This window comes from Lutzomyia longipalpis, chromosome 4 (genome assembly GCF_024334085.1).
Source record: "Lutzomyia longipalpis isolate SR_M1_2022 chromosome 4, ASM2433408v1".
Classification (NCBI taxonomy): Eukaryota; Metazoa; Arthropoda; class Insecta; order Diptera; family Psychodidae; genus Lutzomyia; species Lutzomyia longipalpis.
In genome coordinates, this window is record NC_074710.1 from 18,196,530 (window position 1) to 18,217,320 (window position 20,791).

Below are 20,791 nucleotides of genomic sequence, written 5' to 3' on the forward strand. Positions count from 1 at the left end.
AACCCCTTTCTGTCCATCTGATTCCCACCCTCGTAGACACTTCTTTCACCGCCACCACCCCAAACAGTGGCCGAACATGGAGCATTAATGTTGGAAAATGAAGCTCATTTGCATGTAAATAAGGCCAGCCAGCACACACGGTGGACTCTTCGTTCACAACTCAGTGTGTATGACTAATGGGGAAAGCAGACACGATTTATGATTCCTCCAACAATAGCGGGAAGGGGCGGCGGATCCGACGGCGCGTCTCAAACAACGGAAAATGTCTTGTGGGCTGTTTTTGGAAGATGCAAAAAATCGGTCAGTCGTTGACCGTTGCAAAAAATAATTTAAAAATCCGGGAAAATGTGTCAAGATGCGCAATTTCTTTCGTTGATCAACTTTTGAATTGAAAATTAATTCCTGAATTGCAAATTTTTCTTTTTTACTAAATCATTCGAATTGGATAAATTCGATGAATAAAACAGGGTGAACCATAGAGGCTTAAATGAAGGACAGAAATTCAAACAATAATCGTTAATTTATTCGAATGTTCTGAATATTAAAGAATTTGGACAAAGATCAATAAGAAATTAGCAAAAAAAGACCTTTTTATTTGCCTAATTTTCTGTGAATTTTGCGTGATTTTCTTTTATTTATCTATCGTAAAATTACATTTTGTGAATTTTCAGAAATATTCCGAATATTTTTGGAACAAAATACGGAATATTTGAATATTTTTCTCTCAAATAATTACCCCTTGTCTTCATCTTGAATCGAAGGGATTTTTTTTTATATTTGTAACCACATTCAGGGATTCTTCTTATGCTTCAGGTCACATCTTTTGATCAGAAGAATCAAGAAGAATATTCCGTTTTGATCAGGAGATCGCTGTTTTTGGTCTGTAAAATGTTCCAATATTCTTCTGACCAAAAGCAGTTTTTTCTGATCAAAAGATTTAATCCTATTTATTGCACTTTTGAGTTCAAATGCGCGCCTGTACCGTAGGATTTCTTATGAAACATTGCATTTGTGTTTCATAACGTGAAACATTTCGACGTGCCCGAAGATTATGAACCATATTCCTATCTTTTAACACAGGAATATGGCTCATAATCTTCGGGAGCGTCGATTTATAATTTGAATTAATTCAAATTCTTTTGAACCTTCTCTCCCATCCCCAAATTGGCTCCAATGGCCATTTTTTCATTCTTCCTCCGGAAAATTACATCCAATAAATATCTCGGGATAGAACGGGAAAGGCAAGGGGTGGGGGGAATCATAAATAAACAATGCAGAAGTGTCACTTGGGACGTCGTCAATTTCTCGGGGGTTGACACATAAAAAACTGCCCCTAAATCCTCCCAATTAGTGGCGCGAACGGGCACCTACATATATAATTTTTTTGTATCATTTCACCCCGAAACTCCGTATTAAACATTTTTTCCAATATTTTACGTGACCATCAATTATTATAATCCACTTAATTTTCCTCTTTTTTTTCCCGCTGTACGCGAAAAAATTCACCGCTCTGAGGAATTTCTGCTATAACTACGTTGTCCCGGGGATAGAATTACCCCCATGGCGGCTATTTTAGCCCATTTGGGGGTGAGTGGGCAGAGAAGGGATCTATATGTATGTGAAAGTTTTCCTCTTCAATATTCCACATACACACCGGTAGAGACCATCGAACCACCCCTTGCCCTAGCGGTGGGTGGGTTAACAAAAGAGTTTTCCATACAACCCCCACTCTTCTGCGGGAGGGTAAATGTAGGAGGATGCAAAAAAATTGCAGTCCCAGGAAAAATAATGCAATTACATATTTTTACGCTTTACGTCCGTATAATAATTAAAAATTTATTATCGAGAGACTGCTATTGGCGCATAAATGTGCATTTGGGTGAAGGCAGTGTGAAAAATTTAATTATTAATTCCAATCCATCAATAGCCCTTGTGCGCCATGTTTTTTCCTCCTATTGTAGCCTTCCTTTGGCGAGCTTTCCTCAGCTTTTTTTTCTCTTAACGCTCAGAGGGGAAAAACTATGTGTTTGATTGAATTATTAATTAAATAGTTTAAATATTTTGTTTTCATGCATTATTTCACGCATATTATTTTCTGGTGGCTTGTTCCCTCACTTTGATGTTTCTCTTTGTTGCATTAAAATTTCATTGATATTTCACTTTCTTCTGAAACGCAAGATTATGATTTCAAGAAATCATGGCAAAGGCGCGAATTTAAACTGAAACTGATACCTAAAAAAATTAATAAACTCTCTTATTAACCCTTCTGCGACCAATTTGAAATATAAAACATTGACACATGTGCTCTTTTATCACGATATTTATTCTGTGGATATTTTCAGAAGACTTTTCTCAATCATAACATCTTCTTTGGCTCTTTTGCGTGAATTTGATGCATTTGCAACTTAGAAATACATTTAAATTCATTTTGGAAAAATACCTATCACCCAAAAAACACGAAAGGGTTAATAAACTCTTTTATTAATTAATTAAAACCCTTTTTTATAGCAAAATAAATATACCTTTCAATGCAAAAGGAAAAAGCAATGAAAATTTAAAAGAGAAAAATCAAAGATTGGTACATTCAATAAAAATCAAAGGTTTATCCACTTTCTGAAAATAAATTAAATAAAAAAAGCCCCGGTGTGTGGGTGGAAAAATCCATGTTTAAAAGAGAGAAGAAGAAGGAGAAAAAACCAGGTAAACCACATTGAATTGAAAATGAACTTTTTCGCACCCTCTTCCAGACTTTTTGTCGACTCTTCCCGTAACACTCTCAGTCTTAAATTGAGAGTCATTTAGTTTAGATTTCATTGTGTGTAAATCCCAGTGTTTGCTTTGCATTTACCACCCCCACCCCTGCCTATGAGCTTCCCTTTTCAATTGATCACTGAACATTTATTGAAATGGCGATAATTAGCAAATTTTCACTCTACCAGGGAGCTTTTTTTCAACTTGTTGTTTCTTCTCGTCCTGTGTGAAAGAGGATCAAATTAAGGGGATATAATGAGGATGTTCAGTGAACTTTAAAGCCATTGGAGTTAATGAGATGGTTTCTATTGCATCTCTGTGGGGGATTTTTTTTTTATTTTCGTGTACTTTTCATGTAGTTTCCATGGTTTTTTATCGAAAAAAATTATACGGAAGTTTTAGCATGTTAAAATGTTATATTAGTTCACGAATTGACCGCGTGGGCGCTGAAGATGGCGTGGGGGTGTTTTATAGACACTATAAAGCCACCATTTGATTTTTTTTATGAAATTTGAAAATGCAAATTAAGGTTAAATGTAAATCTTTTTGTGACCATTCGCATAAGGATTAAAACTTTTGATCAGAAAATTCTGCTTTTGATCAGAAGAATATAATAACATTTTACAGACCAAACACAGCGATCTTCTAATCAATACGGAATATTTTTTTGATCAAAAGATGAAACCCCTATAAATAGGTTAACATTTTTGTCTAAAAATGTAAAATAAATCAAAATTAACTCAAATAAACGTTAAAAATGTCACTCACACGAAAAAATGAAAGAAACGTGATGCAATTTTTCAGCATTTGTAAAATTAAAATCACGAAAAAAATATTAATATTCATCATAATGAGTGGAGCCACCACCAACCTGAGCTGTATGGGGGTGTGGGAATCTCGTCATTTTTCCACCCACTCACAGCCAACAGTCGCCACGTGGCCGCGGGAGCTGAATGATGGTCAAATTGACGGCGGCGACTGTAGTTAATTTGATTCAATTATAGATTTTTCCCCATCATCACCATCCATGGTACAAAATTGCAATTATAAATCCGACATTTTACATAATGATTCGCATTGTCAATCGGACACCGAGGTGGGTTCATTTATGAGGGGGTGCTGGGTGTGGGTGGGAGGAACACACGGCAAAAATTGCCCAAGAGAGGGAGGCGCGCGTTCTACCCGATTTAAATGAAATCCCATTAATTTCAGTTTCAATTTCCAATCGTCATCGCTATATTGGCCACACAGGCTGTACATTGTCACCGTGGGTACGGGGATAATTGCATCGAGAGTGGATAACAATCAACTTCACAATATGCACTGTGTTGTTTCCCACCCACCACCTTGTTGGGAATTATTAATAAAAGAATAATCAGAAGAAGATTGTGTGTGGAAGAAGATTTTCCTTAATTTCTTATTTTATTCATTTTTTCAAGGAAGAAATTTTAATGTTTTTAATTGAAACTTTAGGGCGAATTCTATGAAAAATCTTTTCTCACACCTTAAATGATTTTATAAGATTTTGACCGTTTGTGTTTTAAAATCTTTCTTTTGTCGTTAATCAAAGTCGAATGAGATTTATTATTCGAAAAAAAAACAGTCAAAAGATCTTTAAAGAGCCCTGGAAAAAAATCTTTTAAAAACACGATTAACGAAAGAAATAAACTATCAAAATATTTTCAAATTTTTCATACAATACTGAAAATTTTAGAACTCTCAAATTATAAGGGAGTTATCATACTTTAAGCTCTTACGATTTTACATGAAACAGAACGAGAAAAAACAGCGTTGTTGTCTCTTTCGTACTCACAGAGGTTATGATGATCAAGCACTTGGAGATTAAGTGTGATAGCTCCGTAAGAAAAGATTCTTAAGAAATTCGATCCCATTGTCAATTTCTTGCTTTTAATCATAAATTGACTTAATTATCTCATCCCTCCTCTAATTAGTTCATTAAAAAATAGTTTCTGCGTTTAAAAAAGATCTACTTCAAAGTTCTGAGGAAGTTCCCAAAAAGGAAACGAAACGTCAGCAAGAAAATTGACAGACAATGAAACAAAATTTATTTTTAATTCAAATTCAAAAAAACCGTTAGTGATTCAATCAAATTTCATGTAAAACACTTTGTTCTATAACAACATTGAGCCTTTCTTGGCATTTGTAACCAATTTTTCCTCCATTTTCCCCACATAATAATTTCAATGTACCAAAAATAAGCATAAAATTTCCACCCCTTAGGGACCCCTAGAAGGACAAAATATGTGTGCCTTTAAGCGCCAATTTGGCTTACAAAATACCACAAAATGCTCCAACCGCAAAGGGAGATAATTAGCTGTGACGTTGATGGCAACAAGCATCGTGTTGAAATATTTAAGCATCGTTAGGATTTCAATTGTATCTACCCTTAGAAATGAGAGAACATCCCCCAACACATTCCATTCACTCCAAAAATCTGTCGAGCCGAAAAAGGGTTAACTTTTACCCGAAAGAGTGGAGAAAAAATAGACAAGATGGACATAATTAATTATTGTTGTTTCATGTCCTTAAATGCAGCCATTTACATTATTTGCCATCCTCACCATTTGACCCCCACCCCCATGGCACACAGTCAAAGATGACACGCTGACAGATGGCCTCATTTCCGGGATTAAAACTGAAGCGCGGACGAAGCGTCATAATTAGATTACACGTCCCCTCTTTGCAGGCACAACCCCCAGAGCACGCGGGTGGCGCATTGGGGTTGAGGGGTGGGCGGCATTGGGGTTGTTTAATTGCAAAATCGATGCGAATAACCCCCTTTTTCAGCTGTGTGAGTGAGTGAGGGTGCTAGCCTCAAGGAGATGGACGTTAAATAGCAATTTCACGATGCACAAGAAATCAATAGGACGTTTGCAATTAAAGCACATTACCACCCCCCCCCCTTCCGTCTCGACCCATTTGGGGTGGCAAAATTGTCATTTAACCCCATCCCAGGGGGGGGAAGAGCACAACACAGGAGGGGGTTCGAATTAATTTTTATTGCCTCTCCAAGGGGTGGAATATTAATTTTATATCCAACACCATGGAATTCATAATAAAATACAAACAAGCATGACAACATTTCCTATAGCCTATATCGGACAGTTAGACCTACATACATTGTAACACGGTGCAGGGGGTAGGGGGGTTGTAGGAGCTACTCTTGAAGGATATTTCTAAGGGGTGTTTGTCTTAAGGTGTTTTTTTTTTGGAAAATCATCCAAATATTGCCGAATAATCTGTATATTTTTCATGATTGAAATATTTTGAAATAAGCAAGAAAATCTATCTTTTTAGTTTGAAATTAGTACAATCTGGAATTGAATTTAGTACTATTTAGACATGAATTTAGCACTATTTTTATTTTAAGCTTTTTGCTCTTAATCTGCGACTCTTTGTGACTAAAAACCGAACATTTTTATTTAACTTGCATTTAAAACACTTTAGAATTAAATTTAGTACTCCTTAGGCTTGAATTTAGATATTTTTGAACTTGAATTTTGACTCTTTTTTTATTTACCGAATATTTTGATATTTTTGGCGAATCTGGCGAATCTTCCAAATATTTCTTAAGATCCGAAGATTTTCATACAGATAATCATCCCTTAGATAATCTTCCAAAGGTAATTCTTATTTTTATTTTAAATCTTGATTTTTAATTTAAAAAAAATGTCAAGAAATCTTTTATTTTAAGAGAAATTGAGAAAGATCTCTCTTTTTTTGCTTTTCCTTCTTTCTCACTGTTTTGTGGCTTTGGGGATGTTAAACAGTTCCATTGCCAATGCTGTCTCGAAGATTATATACATACATAATGATTACACATTATATGTAGTTGGGTGCAAGCATAAGTTGCATGGAACATTCATTAGAACACATATACAACTTCTAAATTCAATATACTACTCCCCCGCCCCACATTTGCAGGGCTTGCAGGGGCGGAGAGGAGGTAAGGGGGTTGGCAAAATGGGGGGTGACATTTTAAATTAAGTAAAATTGTGCTTTCGGTGCATTGAAACATTCAAGCACCCAGTACCACCCCCTCACAAGAATACAGAGAGCAAAATTATTCTTGAATTTTGTCCCCAAGCAGGGTGGTGAGACGAGGGGGTTGTTTTAAAAAGTAAAGAGAGAGAGAGGGGGTGAGAGTCATTGTGGAGGGAAACTCATGATATTATTAGAAAATATTATGTGAGTGAGTGTGTGTGTTTTGAAACTTTGTTGTATGGAAACTTAATTCAATTAATTGGTTATAAATTATAAAATTCACTTCCTTTCACCACCAACAACATACATATTCCGTGTTTTCGAACAATGATCGACAGGCTTTGTATGCCAACACCTACCCCCTTCCCTTAAAACTATAAAATATATATAATAGGTGGTAATTAACCCTTTAACGTTTTTTGGGTCATACCCTGACCCAAAACGGAAATGATTTTTTAAGGATACTTCTACATAGTTAATATTTTTGGATGCTTTCTTCGCCAGTATAAAGCTAAAGGATCAACCTTTCAAGACATATTTTTTTGATTCGTCCAATAAATTCCTTTATAGTCGATTTTTTGCATCAAACTTGGGAAAAATTGGTCGATTTTCAGCACTTTGAAAATCGGCATTTTTTCCTATTTTATAGTTTTCCGATAGTCTAAATCGACTTGAATCTTATGAATAGACTAAATAACAAGAAAAAATTGCTTTATGGGAACCTTGAAAGTTGAACCAATTTTCCAAAAAGCTTTTCCAAACTTTTTGGGTCAGCATATGACCCAATGGACGGGAAGGGATACAAAACGCGGAATTTTTGACAACTCGTTTCCCATACATAAACAGTGCGGTGAAGTGGCTAGATGAGCCACGATTTTCAGTGATTTGAGTGATTTCCTGGCCAGAATCTCTGGCCAGGATGTGTTCTGATGGAGGGATGGGTATCCTCCTTTAGTGTTGTGTTAAGTTTAATGCAATTTTGTGGTAAATAAGTGGTAAATTTAACGCAAAACCGTGGCAAGGTACGTGTTTTCAGTGTGGAGAAGTGGCTGGATGAGCCACGAATTTCAGATATTTGAGCGATTTCCTGGCCAGAATCTCTGGCTGGGATGTGTTCTGATGGAGGAATGGCTATCCCCCTTTACTGTTCTGTTAAGTTTTATCCAAGTATGTGGCAAATAAGTGATAAATTAACCATAAAATCGGGCAATGTGTGTGATTAGAGGAACCTTCACCTGGGATGACACTGAAAATCCTGACCAAACCACTTCTGGTCGGTTTGAATCTCATTGTAGTTCATCCCAGGGTGCTTCCGAGGCGTCTTGGGGGTAACATTACCGGCCACGGACACAGAGAGCTTCTTAATGTGAATATCAAAAATCCGTGTTTTGTATCCCTTGCGGTCCATTGGGTCATATGCTGACCCAAAGCTTTTCCGGAAAATCCGTAAGTTGGAAAATTTTTTTTTCGACTGAAATTCATATAATTAGGCCCAAAGAGTTGGAAAATAGCAAAATTTCCAAAATCGGCCCAGCAGTTTAGGCGCGGACCTTAAAGGGTTAAAGCCCCTTTTCCACCCACTTCGGCACTTTTCGCATCCTCTTCCGCGCGCAATACAATGCGCCCCTGAATTATTCAGAATGGAATTCTTGAAAAGGGGAATAATACTGCAAAAAGCTCTGAAACATTCATTTTATGTGCAGCAACTAGCACATGTTAGTGGGTGCTACATACATATAGTTTATGTAGTTGAAGTCTCCTTGTAAGAATAATTTTTCCAAAGACTTTTCTTGAAGATTTTCTCTGAGATTTTTATTTTAATTTAAAGGATCTTAAGAAGAATTTAATAAAAGGGAATTATATTCAGGATGCGACAATGGAGGAGCTTATGCATTTTACGGTTCCCTAAAATATTGAAAAAAAAAAAGTTTAAAAAAAAAGAAAAATTTTTCATGTTGATATGTACAAGTTTTTGACCTTTCCAAATTTTCTTAAATCTTCAAAAAGGTACTAAAAGTCTCAGCAAATAATCTACTAAAATATTTAATAAAAAACTATCAATTTCTTTTAAAAGTATATACCTACAGAAATCTTTCGAATTTTATTGAAATTTTAATGAACTGCTTAAATAATTTCAATTTTGCTGAAATTTTCCTTATTTTTAAACAAAATATATAGGTATTTTATTTACAAAAGTGTCATGAGAGACACGAAATCAAAAGAAAAGTCGTTGAGTCGAAGAACTGGACCTTACGTTTTCTTATTACCGAAGGCCCCTTACAATTTTTTTTGTAATTAATAATGATTTTTTTATCGAATTTAAGTTAATCAAAAAAAAACTCATATTAGGGGAGACCGGGGTAAAAATAGTCATTTTGGAATTTTCAAATGCCAATTTCTCCCAAAATATAAATCGGAAAAATTAGGGTGCAAAGCCCTACCAACCTATAATTTTTGACAGTAATTTGGAGGTTATCCGATCAGTACTTTAGGAGTTAAAAATGAAAATATATTTTTGGCCCATTTCCCAAACTTTTGCGTATTGAGAAAAATGCGTTTTCCGAACATTTCCTTCAGCAGTTTTCCCATCTGATAATTTTTCTCACTAGCTGGATTAGTGCAGAAAATGTTGCCAAGGTGTATTCTTCAATTACTTTTAATGATTTTTCTCTACAATTTTTTGAATCAAAACATACCCCTTGGGGTAGATCTAGTCATCCCATGTAAATCATATGGGAGATCGAAATTTTTGGCATATTTTCTATTCATTTGTTGCAAAATGGCGTGTTTGAGAAAATCGCAAAATTCTCTGTTTTAGTGCGTATAAAAGTGAAATTCCTTGTCGCGGATCAAAAGGTGAGAAGTTTAGCTATCAACTACTATCAATCTCTCAGGTGGAAAATCATTGGAAATGCCGGAAAATTCGACCGACTTTATTTAGCCAACTGGTGACTATATTTACCCGCCGCGTTTAAAAAAAAGTCAGAAGCGGAAGGGTTCAGGAAAAGCTCGAAAACTCATATTTCCCGTGGAGATAGAGAAAAGTGGTCTGAGACAAAGTTGTAGGCCAGGAAATTTCCTATAAGAATGACCTATCGAGGAAATTTTCTTGCCCTTGGGGAATCCTGCAGATAAGGTTTTACGCAAATTGACTATTTTTACCCCGGTCTCCCCTAAGCACTTCTAAGCTCCTAAAATCACTCGAAAAATAATATTTGATTATTTTGTGCGATTCAGAACTCTGCAGAGGTATCCAAAGGATTAACAATTCGTCGCTTGCATCAACACTTGTCATATGAAACAGTTTTTTTTTCTTCTTAAATCTAATCTAGAGAATTAACGACTGTTGTAAATTGTTGAAGTTTCTTCAATCGGTGTACACAGTTTTTTGACAAAAAAAACAGCCCCATGCTGATGTAAGTCGTTGTAAAAAAGAAATTTTTGTAGATTTTGTATTTTTTCCCCCGTGAATGCAATTTTGCAACGTCCAAATCATTTCTTTCCATATAATAGAACCTGAAGATGCTAATAAATTTTTCGAAACATCGCTGGAGGGCATAAATATGCTGGTTTTTCTTTCCTTCTCTGACTGCGTACACCGATTGAAGAAACCGCAACAAAATCTAATGCAATGAACGACTTTGCTAATTCCTTACAAAGAATTATTACTAAATATGTTAAATATATCAACAAAATTCCATTAATTGAAGCATAATATGTATGAAAATATGTTAAAGATCGTATGGATGGATGAAGGATAAAAGTGAGGGAGGCATTATAATATAAACTATATGAGCCACAACGTATGTTTGAGTGAGTGAGAGAGTGAGAAAGCAGCGACTCGTATGAGTAATTAATTTACTATTGTTCATTGAAATTAGTCTCCTCAAGCTCTCTATATGCTACATGTGGGTTAGCTCCCTCGTCTCAACCCCTTTTGGGAAACAATGTAAAGAATATTAGATTAATGCTGCTGCTGCTCCTGCTGCGACACCAACAATACATACATGATGGTGGTGGGAACTGAATAGTGAAACTCCTTGTTTATTAATAACATCAACTTGCCATACAATTCAACTTAACAGTTTTTGGAATAAAACTCATCCCCTCAGCATGTGAGGGGGTGGTGGACGCCCCTATGCTCGTTTGATGAAAAGTTTTTCACATCGACAGCGAAAGAGAGAAAACAGAGCTTCTTCTGTTCTCACTTTACTCCCATTTCATTGGGATTTTCTGGGAAGAGGGTAAGGTAGGGTAGGGTGAGAGCTTCCCCCCAACATCATGTATATAGCATGAGGTCGATGCGGTGAGATGTGACGGAGAAAAGTGAAGTGAAAGCAAAAGGAAGAAATTTCTCGCGAAAGGAAATCAGTGTGGCATTTCACCTGTTGCTCTCCACGTCGGCGTTCGCAGGCGCCCCATGGACCCCCATCCCCTCACTCGCTCATGAAACCTCCCCCCAAAGGGGTGGCGCACGAACTCTACGAGAAAGGGGATGAGGGGGCTGAGTGTGCAAATAATACTACAAACCAAAGTGCGGAAGAGTTTTCACCTTCACCACTTTCGGGGGAAATGATAAAGTTTCAAGTGAAAAAGTTCCTTCCTCCCCACAAGTGATGCTTCACTTCAACCCCCTTTCGCCCCCATCCTCCCCTAAATACTCTTCAATTTATTGGCATTAAAAGTGCAGCAATGAAAGCTCTCTCTCTCTTTCTAATAGTTAATTCCATCCAAATGTTTAAGGGAGTTGGAGAAAGTTTCAGCAACAATCTCACCCCCATTTTGCCGGGGTGATGGTGAGCATAGTAAATTACATTTTATCCTTTTCACAGAAATCCGTCGTATTTTAACAATTGAGACGGATCGGAGGTTTTCAATTATTACGTGGACACACCAGAGCTTACGGGAAGGGGAGCGAGGAAGTCCCGACCTCCTCCACACATATAATTCACAAAAACTTTTACCCAAAGTCCACTTAAAATGGCCAATAATAGTCTTCACCTCGTCTATGCTTTTATTAGGAATTACAGGGGGTGTAAATTTATTTCTTTGCATTAAACTTTTCCTTTTTGTCACCACACATAAAGCTTATACGAACAGGGCTTTAGCCCTTTAGATAGGGAAGGATTTAGGGGTTAAATTATGAGATTTTTGAAATTAATTTTAAGTTAGAAAGCTTCATGAATAGATTCATGAAGTGAGAGCCAAATTAATGAAAGGAAGAGATTCTCCTTAAAATGAATAAATTCCTTTCTGTGATTGCACCAAAAATCTCCAAGAAAAAATTATAACTTTATTTTTAAAGCAATATTTTTAAAATTATTCTAAAATACTTAAAAAGGATGCAGCATTGCTCACAATGAACGCCAAATCTCATAAAAATTTTAATCATATTAAGAGCCTAAAATTGAGTAAACTCCTTTCAATCTCAACAGAAAAAAAATCTCAATGAAATTAACATCAAGAACTTGAAATTATTTTGGCGCGAAAGGGTTAAAAACAAACTTTTTTCCCACTCCCAACTTGGACCCAATAAATAATTCTACGAAAAATAAATCGTTGGTGGACATTTTCTGCAAAACTTTTCCTCCCCAAATGCAATGTGAAAGAGTCAGTTGTTCGAAGGCGGATCTAAATGATTGTGGGTGGTGATGGGGTGTTTTTTTTAACATAAAATGAACAAAAAACTGCTCACCGTTCGCGCGAGGCTCCACCACCAATTTTCCCAAATGGACGAAAACTCTTCTTTTTGTATGCGCTTCGGATTTCCTCCGTACACACACACACACATTTTGGGGAGTTCAGGACCACATCAGATTAATCTATTCATTTGGGGGAGGTGGTGGTGGTGCCATTTGGGAATTTGCACCCCAAACCATCGAGCGGACCCAAAGAGAGCATCGAAATGTTTTTTTGGGGGCGCGTGTGAGGAAAAAAAATGGTGAGGCGAGGAAAAGTGTGTGTGTGGCGGGATCGGAAGTGACGCGGGACCCACCATTTTTATCGGCATCTATTGAGTATACCACCCCCTCGGCAAAACCACCCACTCTTTTGCATGCAAAGCGCCACGGTGACTGCTTTATAATCTGCAGTGCAGACATAGAAAATGGACAGAGGGGGTGGTTTCCTGCCACCCCCAACTGTTAGATTTACTCGCCCCCTGATAGATAAAAAAAATTGTCCAGCGAGACAACTCCGAGTGTTTTTGTATTTTGGAAGAGAAAATTTATTGAGTCCCCACCACGGCGGATTGAATGGGAAGCTTTTTACCAAAATGAAAATTCGTCCTTAGAGGGTGGGAGTGGGTTAATTTCCACATTTTAAGGAACTTGTTAAACGTGGAATAATGGAAAATTTTTGAATTTTCACAATTAACCCTTTGACGATCACGTGAAGCATTGAAACATGAGATCTTTAATCACGAAATTTATTCTAGAAATGCTTTTAGAGGATATTACTAACTTGAATGCCTTAAAATTCGATAAATTAAAATGTTTGACGTTTGAGTCAACGTATGACTCAAAGAAGAACGTCAAAGGGTTAAACTTTGGGATGAAATCTTTGAGAATAAAAAACGATTTTCCCTCCAATTTTCCAATTTGAAAATTTTAAAGCTTCTTTTGAAATTCTCAAAACTATTTTTTGAGCTTAATTTAATAAAAATCGAGTAAGGAGGTTCAGAGCTATTGCTGATTTTTTATTCAATGTTTAGCAGCCATTTTGAATCTTATGCTTTACGGGTTTATTTTTAATTAATTTAAACTTTAACAGAGCTATAAAATCTATTAATTATTCATGATTTTGCCTCAGTTTTAAGATTTCTCTTTAACTAAAGACAGTTTCAATATGAACCTTATAACTATAACTAACGTTAACCCAACTTTTCAAATTAAAATAAGTAAGATAATTAATTAAAAAATATTATAATTTCAATCTCTAACAGCATTAAACTCTTTTCTTAACTTTACTGCAATCCTACGTATGATTTTATTTGAAAAAAAAGGCTCGAATAGGCATTATAAATGTTGTAAAAAAGAACTCATAACCTCACATAAAAAGTGAGGTTAGTTTAATTTTAAAAAATAGTCAAATAACAACGAACTTACAGAGAAATCCTCGTAAAATTGATATTCTTTCAAATCATTCACAAAAAATACAAAAAAGCGTTAAAATTTCGTTTAAATATTACCGAAATAAATCTTTTTGTTGCAGGAAAGCGAAAGAGATGGCGAGAGTACTCCGCCGGCGAGTCCACAGCACGTACCGCCGTCACATATGAACGAGCGCCTTGCTACGGGTCTTTTTAGTGCATCAATGCTAAGCGGTGAACGACAGCCGGCGTCTGAGCATGCAAAAGCAGCCGCAGCAGCTGCTGCTGTTGCTCAAGCCCATCTTAATGGAACTAGTGAGTACATATCGTTCGATGTGGTGGCTCACAGTCACAACAAACTTACCCCTAAACTGAGGAAAATTAACAATTTTCTTTTTTTTTTTTTTTTTCATTTTTTGAATTCAAATTTTAAAAAAAACCGCCAACAGTGCAGGGAATGCTAAATCTACAGAAGCTACAGAATCTCGCTACAATTCAGCACGCCTCCATGCCGCCATCATTGAGTGGCCTTCAGGGGCTGGCGGCGGGTCTATCGTCGCTCAATTCGCCGCTGAATCTCAGCGTAACGGGTGGGAATGCACCAATGACGGCCAGCGGCGGAACTGCCAATGCCGGCGGTAGTGGTGATGGAAGTAGCGGGAGTGGTGCAATCGGAAGTGCACAGCTGCCGCAATTAATTCTAGCCTCGGGACAACTGGTGCAGGGCATTCAGGGGGCACAACTACTAATACCCACGTCACAAGGTAATTTGTCATTATACGACTACCCCACACGCCTCGTAAATGCAATTACACGTGACACCTCGCGCACCATAAGCCCCCAAAACTTGACTATTTTCCACCCATGCTAAAGGATGCTGCACAACCCCGCGGCTCTTTTGTGGGTGGAGAGAAATGCAAATTATCCCGGAGGTCTCATCTCTTACTAACCACCCCGATCCTAAAGAGATTGCAAAGCAGCTTTATTAAATTTCCATCCAAAATGGGGGGTGTTTATCTGGGGAATATTTTTGTAGTAATTTAAGAAAAATTTGTATTTTTTAACGTTTTAAACTGTCATGGCGTCGAGTAGTTTTTTTTTATTTGCCCCCACGCCATCTTCAGCGCTCACTGTGGGCAAAATGTGAACTAAAATATTTTTGACGGTTATTTTTTTTTTGCAGGAATTGCAACACAAACCATCCTCACAATTCCTGTTAGTCAGCAAGTTCACTCAAATGAGCAACTTGTGCAACATTTGGCGGCTCTTAGCAATGGCACGACGGCTCTCAATGGCCCCGTGACGCCGCCAATTCTCAATCGGCACCTTCTCTCGAATGGCGTCCAGCAGCTCTTGGCTGCCGTCCAGCCAGCGCTCTTTGGTGCCACGAGTCCACATCAAACAATGCCACAAGCCCCCGTGACGCCGGTGACGAATGTTTCTCCGCGGCGGATGCCGTCGACGTCGCCGCCGCTGCATCATCGGAGCATGCACACATCACCGAAGGCTAGTCCACCACGTGGAGCTGCATCGTCGCATCATCCATTTGAGAAATTGCCAACGACCACTGCTACGAGTACATCGCAAGCCCCACATTCGCCTCTCTACACGGGGCAGCCGTCCAATGGCCTCGGGTGCGCCGGCGGTGGACCCCAAATGCCGCCTGGGTCGACGGCGCAAAGCCAAACGTCACTCCATCACACAACAACTAGCTCAAGTCGACTTTCTCCCATTCCAGCGGCCATGAACAGGTAGGAATCCATTTTGTTTACAGAAGTATGGGAATCTAATATATTTTTGAGGTTAGGATTTACTAAATGTAAAGTAAAATTTTCGTAAAAGAGTCTTAAATGAGTTTAAACGAATTTTAATAGAATTAACTGTTTCGAAAATCGTTTTTTGAGGTTAGAATTCACTTTTGTAGTAAAATTTGTATCAAAATGCAATAAATGAGTTAAAGAGTATTTTAAGAGACTTATAATTGCTTTGAAAATCACTTTGAGGTTAGAATTTAGTAAATATAAAGTAAAAACTGCATAAAAGTGCAATAAATGAGTTTAAAAGTATTTTAAAAGACTGGACTGTTTTAAAAAAAGATATTTTAAGGTTAGAATTTGAAAAATCTTTTAAAAATCGGGTAAATATGTTAAACTAACATCAATTTTGTCTAAAAATCGATAAAACTCTTTTGAACGTTGGTATTTTGTTGAATTTTTTTTAAAATAGCGTAAACAGTGGAAAAAATAGGATAAATGCGCTTGAAAGAATTTTTTAAGGTTAGAATTTAGTAAATTCTGTGTAATTTTGCATAAATTAATAACCGAAATGATGTAAAAGCGTTAAAAATAACATCAAAATGCTTAAAACGGTTTTTACATGAATAAATATAGAGTTTCTGCAGCACTTTAATATGCCAACCGCGTAGCCCTTAAAATTTGCTACATAACCTCTAAATATTCAAAATTTTGAATAACGTTTAAAATAATTAAATCTTTAACCTCTTTTCAGGCTATCGTCACAAAATGGCGAATTAACCATCACAAAATCCCATGGGCCATCACCAAGTCATAGTTCATCGGGTTCTGGATCAAATCACCCCTCAAGCCAACACACTGTGCCCCCAATGAAGCTAAGTCCGTCCTCAATGCATCTCTCACCAACTGGCACGGACAATTCCAATGCCGATTTCCTTGCGGATTCACCAAGTAAGTTCTACCGCCAAAGCCACCCTCCCCCCACTTCCGCACATAACCTCAAATATATCATCACAATGCCAATTACTCACTCCATCTCTCGGTTAAAACACTAATTATGCGGCATTATTGATAAATTCCCAACTTATTATATGTAACACATTGTTCACATCCGTCCCACAATTGGTGTGCATTGTTTTTGGCACGAAGGGGGCTGGAGGGGGGTGGTATGCGCGATAGGGGTTGGGTGAAGCAACATTCGGCTTCAATCAATTTATTTTCCCACCCACACCTCACATCTAATTAGTGCCTAATGACGTCAATTTGTCGCCAAATTCGAATTAGTCTCACACGGTGATGATGTGTGTATGTTTGTGTGTCAAAATTCAGTCAAATAGAGTCTAACAGCCTATCCCACCTACCCCCTCCCCTCCACTCTTCATTCCATTTTGCAGATGAACCCACCATTAATCAGGCAACGTGCAACGTGGTCGATGGCATTGACCTGGATGAGATTAAGGAATTTGCCAAAGCCTTCAAGTTGCGACGCCTGTCGCTTGGTCTCACGCAAACACAGGTCGGTCAGGCGCTATCCGTAACAGAGGGCCCAGCCTACAGCCAGAGTGCCATATGCAGGTAAGAATAGCTTTAACGGGGAAAATCTTTTCTTTTAACGGGGAAAATCATGATATTTTTGCAATAAAAGATAACTGCAGGGAAGCCTCTATTCTCATTTACAAATTTACCCTGAAATTGAGGAGATTTTATTCGTTTTTGGAGGTTATGTTGCAGGCCATTTTGTCCGCCATCTTTAAATATTATTTAGTTAGATTTCAACTAAAATAATTTTGAGAATTTAAGGAACCTTTTTTCCAGGAAATTTCAGATTTCTTTATAATTTTTTTTATATTGAAGAAATAGAAAAATGTTTTTGGAAATTTTTGGAAAATCTCTTTGAAAAGTTCTATAAAAAGTTCCACGAAGAATTGCAATGAAAATTTCGAAAAAAGTTCTCTAAATAGGTTTTGAAGAACTTCTTAAAAGATCTCTTAAAAAAATCTGTAAAGGTCCTTTGAAAATCTCTTTTTAAATCCCTTAAAAAAATCTCTCTAAAAAATTCTATGAAAAGTTATTAAAGAAACTTAAGAAATCTATTAAAAAATGTTTTTTTTTTAAATATATATTTTTTTCTTTTTTGCATATTTCCCTTTTGGTCAAAGTAAATGAGAATAGAACGCAAAAGAACAACATAATTTTCTTCCATTTACAGCTTGTAACAAGAGTATTAATATTGTCTTATTTTTTCTAATTCTTGTCTCACCAATGAAAACCAAACTTTGAAAAAAAATTATTACTTGTCCTGGGTTAACTCAAGATTTAAAAAAAAAAACAAAGATAACAAAGAAATTGGTCATTTTGTGATATTTTTCTTTTGCAAAAAAATGTTTTTTTTTATTTCTTTAATTTCTTTTCACACAAAAATAAATGAAAACTTCTTAGAGTTTCGTCAGGATGCCAGGACATGATTTTTATGTAAAATTTTCCCTATTTCTATTTTTCACTACTCTTTCTCTCTAAAAATTAATGAAAAACTTCCCTTCAAAGGGCGTTCTTATTTTTCTTTCAATCAAAATCTTTTAAAGAAAAATCATTCATTTAGATTTTTTGTCTAATATTCATTTCCTGTATTTTTTCTCGCCTAATTTTGTTTATGTGTGACCCTTCTCCGTGGATTTCCAAGCAGTGCCCTCGCCGCACAGATGTATGCAGCGCAATTCTCAACGCAACAACAGGCTATGTATGTGAAAGGATGTCTTTTACAACACCGTCTTTTGATTTTTTTTTAATTATTTAATTTTTGCTTTATTAATTTCCTTGTTTTTGGTCTTTATGTTTTTATGGGTGTTTTCGTTGTGTAGTTTTAAGAGAAAATTAATTAATGTGATAAAAATCCTCCTAACCTAATCCTTGGATTAATTTTTGTTAAATATTAACAACGGGAAAATTAGTCAAATGTGTTTTGAAAGGAAACCTTTTAATTTAAGAAAAGAAACATCTAAGATGATTTATGAGCTTTTTCCGGAATATTAACAAAAATATCTTAACGTTTTTTGATGATTTTAAATGTTTCAAAATGCATCTGAGAATTTTGGAATATTTCTGAACGTTTTTAACATTCCTGACCGATTTTGAATATTTCTTAACGCCTTTTAAACATTTCTGAGAACCTTTCAAATATTCCTGAGCTCTTCTGGATGTTTCTGAGTATTTCTGACTGAGAATGTTTTAAGACTTTCCTAACGTTTTGCGAACATCTCTTAACGTTTTTAAGTGTTTTTGAGCATTTCCTTACGTTCTGTCAGCACTTCTGAGTGTTCTAATATTCTAAAGTCGAAACGTCTCACGTTAAAGTATACTTTTCGAATTCCTAACTCTCAAAAATATTCTAAAGTCTCTTGTCGCAAAGAAAAACTCCAGAAAATTACACGAATTCCTGTTTAACGTTTATACGATCTTTTTAAAACTTTCTGGGGACCTCCTAGACGCTTTAGTACTAACTGAAAATTCTTAAATTAAGAGTTCTTCTATGCAAGAATCTATAAGGAAAAAAATTGCTAGAATTCTATCAATTTTTTTCTTAAAGAATTTAAAATGAAATAACTGTTTGACACTTAAAGACGTCACGTAGTAGTCAAAAAGGAGTAAAATTCATAAAAAGCTTTCAAGAAATAGAAAAGGAAACAAAACTTTTGACTAATTTTCCTCCCTATCAAATTCTCGCTGAATTTAACCCCCCACAGAGAAGGGAGGCAAAAATGAAAATTTAATAAATTAAAATAAACCACAAATTGACATTTTATGAATTTTTAAAATTGACAATTCATAATGAAATGCGTTGTTCGTAACGAAAAAAAAATCAAACATAGTAAATTAATAAATTAACCATAAAAGCGGAGGTAAGGTCAGAACAATTAAAAATTCAACCAATTCGCACACAATTTTTTTTATATAAATAATTTTATCTGTTTGGGCTTTATTAAATAACAGAAAAAAAGCATTTTCCAGTTCATGAAGCAACAAGTGTTGGATGTTAACACTTTAATGTTTTATTTTTCAATTTACTTTGCAACATTCACTGCATTATTTGCAAAATAAAGGACAAGTTTTTTTCTTTTGGCTATAAAAAGGTTAAAAGAAAGCCCGAAGAAATTGTAAAATTTGAGACTTTTTTGATTGATTATAAAAAAAATCTAAATTCTATGTTTTTGCTTATTTTTCGTATTATTTTATCTTTAAGAATTATTTAACATTTTTTTTAATATTTATTTTTGTGTAGTATTGTTTTATTTATTTATTTTTCTCTCATGCAAATTAGTTAAATCAACCCCCGAAGGCCAGGGCATTGCCATTATTTTGCAGGAAGGAATTAAGTTTCCTCCGTGTAAGAAAAAACTTTTACAATAAATATTAAATAAAAAAAAAATCTTTTTAATATTTTAAAGAAATCGTTCTTAAGCTGCAAAATGCAGAATTCATGTCAATGTCCTGGCATTTAGGGCGTTAAGTTCCTCCTTAATTTGTTTATTTCATTTAACACGTGGTTAAGGATTTTTTTCTTTTTTTTTAAATTTTTTTTTTATAGATTTAAAAAAATCTTCTAATTCTCTTTTTTCTTCCTTCGAATTATCTGTGTCTGAAATAGGTTTGAAAAATTGGACATCACCCCAAAGAGTGCTCAGAAGATTAAACCAGTCCTCGAGCGATGGATGAAAGAGGCAGAAGAAAGGTAAAATAACCTCAAAATAAAATTCCCAAAAAGGAATAAAAAAAACTTTTTAAAAAATGATTTTTTAGTCACTGGAATAGGTACAAAAGCGGCCAGAACCATTTGACGGACTTTATAGGGGTTGAACCATCGAAGAAGAGAAAACGAAGGACCTCCTTTACCCCACAAGCCCTTGAATTGCTCAATGCGCACTTTGAACGCAACACCCATCCTTCAGGTAAGATAAAGGGCGAAAGAAGATTCTTCCCTAAATACAAAGAGGGCGTTTAACTAGAGATTTTTATGTATTTTTCAATGAATATTTATTAAGTTATCAATTAGTTTTTATTCACTTAGTTTTTATTTTTTTAACGATTCAGAACAGATCAATAACTTTTTGAAAATGGCGCCAAAATTTTGATACATTTGAAGAAAAAAAGCCCTTTCAACATAACCTAAAAGTTTTATTGTGGAATACTTTTTAGA

The 20,791-nt window shown here is 35.8% G+C and overlaps 1 protein-coding gene across 6 annotated transcripts in view; it reads left to right on the plus strand.

Annotated features, from left to right (window-relative positions):
* Positions 1-20,791, plus strand: part of LOC129795343 (POU domain, class 6, transcription factor 1) — a 174,011-nt gene that overhangs the window by 149,924 nt on the left and 3,296 nt on the right. For 2 of the 6 annotated variants that reach the window (XM_055836561.1, XM_055836558.1), the window contains 8 exons: positions 13,969-14,161; positions 14,296-14,610; positions 15,030-15,597; positions 16,355-16,551; positions 16,995-17,175; positions 18,281-18,337; positions 20,243-20,326; positions 20,395-20,543. In XM_055836561.1, coding sequence (XP_055692536.1) covers positions 13,969-14,161; positions 14,296-14,610; positions 15,030-15,597; positions 16,355-16,551; positions 16,995-17,175; positions 18,281-18,337; positions 20,243-20,326; positions 20,395-20,543 — 1,744 coding nt within the window. The remainder of the gene's footprint in view (positions 1-13,968; positions 14,162-14,295; positions 14,611-15,029; positions 15,598-16,354; positions 16,552-16,994; positions 17,176-18,280; positions 18,338-20,242; positions 20,327-20,394; positions 20,544-20,791) is intronic. The other 4 variants (XM_055836559.1, XM_055836562.1, XM_055836560.1 and 1 more) reach the window with 2 other exon arrangements.